Source organism: Cystoisospora suis (genome assembly GCF_002600585.1).
Source record: "Cystoisospora suis strain Wien I chromosome Unknown contig_4918, whole genome shotgun sequence".
Classification (NCBI taxonomy): domain Eukaryota; phylum Apicomplexa; class Conoidasida; order Eucoccidiorida; family Sarcocystidae; genus Cystoisospora; species Cystoisospora suis.
This window is the reverse complement of record NW_027157710.1, coordinates 609-5,218: the sequence shown is the minus strand read 5'-3', so window position 1 is coordinate 5,218 and position 4,610 is coordinate 609. Positions and strand designations below refer to the sequence as shown.

The 4,610-nt window shown below is 44.9% G+C and overlaps 2 protein-coding genes across 2 annotated transcripts; both read left to right on the top strand.

Moving 5' to 3' along the window:
• Positions 1–707: 707 nt before the first annotated feature.
• Positions 708–1,827, top strand: CSUI_008669 (uncharacterized protein; the record flags this gene model as incomplete). The annotated part of the gene is made up of 1 exon (XM_068068796.1): positions 708–1,827. A coding segment is annotated over exon 1 (483 nt), but the record flags the coding sequence as incomplete, so codon positions are not given.
• Positions 1,828–1,942: 115 nt separating this feature from the next.
• CSUI_008668 (uncharacterized protein) lies at positions 1,943–4,600 on the top strand (the record flags this gene model as incomplete). The annotated part of the gene is made up of 1 exon (XM_068068795.1): positions 1,943–4,600. A coding segment is annotated over exon 1 (2,652 nt), but the record flags the coding sequence as incomplete, so codon positions are not given.
• Positions 4,601–4,610: the final 10 nt, after the last annotated feature.

The following is a 4,610-nucleotide window of genomic DNA, read 5'->3' as shown; positions in this document are numbered from 1 at the left end:
ACTGCACGCTCCCGCTGGGCTACCTTGCCACAGCACTACTGCCTTCTACAGGCACAACAGCATGAATGACCTCCCAGTCTAAAAGGCTAGGCATATGTTTAGAGACAGCGGCTTAGACGGATGATGTGGCATGGGCCTCATACCTGTATGGCTACCCAGGAGGGAGGAGTTGAATAGACGCAAAAGGGTGAGGGGAATACAGTAAGCAGGAGGGGGTTGCTTCTACCTATCCTTCTCACGACCTAGTAGCTAGATAGAGAAAGATCTAATAAGAGAAAGTTCTCTTTTTTTTCTTTTCTCTTGTTAGCTCTTGAGATGAACGATTCCTATCCTCTGCCTTTTCTCCTCGCGAAAAGAATCGAACAAAGAAGAGAAAACGTGACAACTCGCTCGTTATCTATGACTACCAGCCTTGCAGAGGGACCCTGAAGAAAAAACAAGACAAGGTGATCACACAGAGCAAAGCACCAAGGGATGTTGTCATCTCTTGAAGGGGGGGGAGGGGGGTTCTTTACTTCTAGGTAGCACATGATGATCCTCATCCTGGTACGGTCTGCATTAAGGCATGCATGCATGCATTGGGTAGACTAGCAACAGCTTCTTTTTCTACCTATCTTCCCGCCGCTCCCTCCCTCCCTCCTTTTCTCCCTCCCTTTTTTCTTCATCATGATCGAAGGGAAGTTGTCCCACCTCGATTGTCTTGTAGGGAAGAGCATCGACTTGCCAGGCCGTGAAGAAAACGGAGTTTTGTGTGTCTCTCTGGATTTCACACTTGATTTGCAAGAAAGTCATCTACGTCCATCTCTTCAACATTTTACAGCGTTTTAGGGAAGATAGAAGCGAGGCATAGGAGCTTCGTTCACAGTTGTCAATGAAGTCTAGATTTCTCTTATACCTCCTTTTTCATCTTTTTCTTACTCTTGTGTGGAAGAGCTCGACTCCCTTCCTTCTTTCGTTTATCTTTCTTTGTTAAAAGACAGCCGAATCCGTCTCACTCCTCTTTCTTCATTCTACACCCGTCAGTCAGTCAGTCATCTTTTCTTGACATGTTCGTGCAGAAGAGGGAATTTGATAAGACACAAAACTCCACATGGGCTCGAGTGTCCATAGAAAAGGTCACATTGCAAGAGGGAGAGTAAGAAATCTATCTATCTTGAATCTATCTATCTATCTCATTCAGTTAAAGCTTCATTGCTTTTCTTTTCTTTCTTGTCCTTCTTCCTAGATAGAACGACAGATTGACGTATGAAGAAGTTGGAGATCCATGTCTGCCCTTCTACTGTTGTATAGAAGAAACCATCTTTTCTTCTACTTCTTCCTGTCATCCTTCTTCTACTCACCACGATGAAAGAAGAAAGATCACGAAAGAAAAGGAGAAAGAAATCTCGGACGTTTCTGTGTAGTACTACTCCTTCTTTCTCGTCTTCTTCGACTTACCTTGAGAGAGGAGGTCACGAAAAAGAAAAAAGAGGAGAAGAAGAAGAAGGCTTGTCAACTTCTCTTCGTCAATTAGAGAATGCTGGCATCTCTCCGGTATCTCGGGGGACAGGTCTAATAACTTTCTCTATTTCAGGTGTCTGTACACCTCCGCTTTGTGAACAGTCCAAGACTAAAGGGATGAGTGAGAAGCGACGCCTCTCTCCTGAAGGCTCTTCTTCGAAAAGAGTCGGGTCTTCGCTTCTCTCTTCTTCTTTTCCTTCTTCTCCTCCTTCCTCGTCATCTCTCCCGTGTCCTTTCTCTAACCATAGAGAGAAACACAAGAAGAAGGAGAAGATGAAAGTCTGTGAAACAGCGAAGAGAGAAACCTCTTCCTCTCTAGTTCATCCGAATCAAATGGGCAATAGAAAGGAGAAGAAGAAGAAGAAAGGAGCTGTTGTCTCGTCTCCCCGTCTCTCTTTTTCTTCAGGCCTATTGACTATGAGATCTTTAGCAGGGATCATGACGACGATGAACTTAGGAAAGAAGAAAAAGAAGAAAGAACTTCTTATGAAAAAGAAGAGAAGGAAAGAAGAGACAGAGAAACAACAAGAAGAAGGGGGAGAGGATGAAAAGAAAAGAAGACCTTGTGTAGATCCTTCTACAATCTTTGGCGATTCGCTCCAAGAAAACACCTTCTTCCTGAGTCGATCATCTTCTCCTCTTCCTTCATCTTCTTCTCTTTCTTCTTCTTCATGTTGTTATTCTCCATCTGGCTTGTCTCCTCTTGGTGTCTCGGCCCTTGTTGCCTCTTCTTCTCCCCAGAAGAATGAAAGGAAGAATCAGGAGGAGAACAAGGGGGGTGAACAAGAGCAGAAGAATAGGAGCTCTCCTTGTCATGACGTCTCTCTTCGTCTTCTCCCAGGGCAGCACGGGGAAGAGCGAGATTCCTCAACATCCCTACAGGGTGGTCTATCTAGGTGTAGTGTAGCCTACGATGAACCTGTAGATCATAAGGCGAAGAAGAATAAGAAAAGAAAGAATAAGCAAAAGAGAGAAGAAAGAGAAGAGATCGCGAATGAAAAGAAAGGAAGGACAGATGAAGAACAAGATGAAAGAAGAGAGAAGGAAGGGGGAAAGAATGACAGAAAGGAGATCGAGAGAGACAGCTGCTTGAATGATGCAGAAGAAGAGAATTACGCCCGAAGCAATCTTCTCCAGAGAAAGATGAAGAAGAACAAGAAGGAGAAAAGAGAAGTCTTTTCCTTGTCTCTTTCTCATTCAGATGATAAGGATTCTTTGAAAGAAGGCGAGATGAGAAGAGAGAAGCATTCTTCTCCAGCATCGACAGTTGAGCTCGGTGAGAGCGAGGACATGAAGAAAGGAAGAAAGAACGTCACATCTTTTCCCACTCTAAGTCATGTTGATGAAAGCTCTTCCCTCTCCTTAACACCTCCATGCTTCTCTAGCTCTTCTTGTTCTCTTTCTTCGTCTTCTTCTCCGTTAACTACCTCAGGCTCTTCTTCGTCCTCTGCTCTTTCTTCTCCGGGGACTGGTTCTCTTGCTCCTCTTCTCGATTCAGCGGAAGATTCGCAACCGTCTTCTTTTCTATCATTGTCTTCAGAGAGAGAAGATCCTAAAGAGAAGAACAGGATGGGAAAAAGTGTCTCTTCTTCTCCTTCTGGCTGCTCGGAGAGAGAAGGAGGAGAAGAGAGAGAAAAAGAGGGAGATAGAACGACAGCCGTAGGAGGAAGTCTTATCGATGAAGATAAGAAGATCGGAGAGGAAGAAAAGATCAAAAGAAAGAAGAAAAAGACTTGCAGTAGAGAGGGAATGACGGATAAGAATCTTGATACATCGCTTTCCATGAGAAGGAATGAAAGGAGAGATGTCGAGAGAAGAGAAGAAGAGTTGGAAAGAAGAAGAGAGGATGAGAACGTATATGAGGAGAGAGAGGAAGATAATGAAGATGACGAAGAAGAAGAACAAAGAAGGAAATTTCCTTTTCTTCTCGATGAGAATGGAGATACTTTCTCCAAGCCACATAGAGAAGGAGAACACGAAGAAGAAGGAGATCTCTCTTCTCCTTCTTCATCTTTGTGCGGTGCTTCTTATCCCTGCTGTCCCCAGAATGGAGAGCCTAGAGGGGGGGTGGTATCGGAGCTGTATAGGGAAGAGAAGAAAGAGAACAAGAGCAAGAAGAACAAGAGAGAGAAGAAGAACGCAAACAATAATGGAGATATCAGATCTCCTGTTGAAGGAAGAAGCCTAGATGAGGTGCCTTCACACTCAACGTCGCCCCCGTCATCCCCCGGCGCGGACGAGAAGAAGATCAAGATGACCGGCGGGGCTATACAGAACATGATACAACACATGCGAAGCGAAGGAGAAGAAGAAGAAGGAGAGGAAGAACAAGAAGACAGGGGTCGACGAGTCGTTGAAGAAGACCGTGTAAGAGGAGAAGAATGTGAAGAAGAAGAAGAAAACGCCGAGGAGATGAAGAAGTTCAACAGGTTCCGACGAAAATTACCTGAGAGGCACGGGGGGAGCAGGCAGTTTGAAGTCGAGAGTGATACCGGCGAAGATGTTGAGGGAGGCCTATTTGAAGAGGGAGAGGAGGAAGAAGAAGAACAAGAGGGAGAAGAAGAAGGAGGTGAAGAGGAGGAAGAAGAAGGAGAGGAAGAGGAGGAAGAGGAGGTTACGGAAGATGAAGAAGAGGAAGAAGAAGAGAGTGTGAGCTCTGGGGTCGACGAGAGTGAAGGTGAAAGTTCGCCTTCTTGTCCTTTCATTCTTTCGGAAGCAGATGAGGGAGAGGAAGAAGACGAGGATGATGAAGGAGAAGAAGAGGAAGATGGCGAGAGAGAAGCAGAAGGAGAACCCTTTGTCGAGGAGGAAGGAGGAGAAGAAGAAGAAGACATACAAGAAGAAGATGATCGTGACCCTACTGAAGACGATGAGCAGGAAGGGGATGATGTAGGCCTAATGAGTGAAGGAGAAGAAGGAGAAGAAGAAGGAGATTACTATTATGGTTATGATCATAGACATTCTGGTGTCGAAGAATATCTTTCTTATAGATCTCGTTCGTCTTCTCCTTTATCATCTCCAGTTCTTCGATCTTCTTCACCTCCCTCAAGTCATCATCCTTCCTTTTCTCTTCTTTCATCTTCTTCATCTTGTTCTCCCTCCTTCTCCTT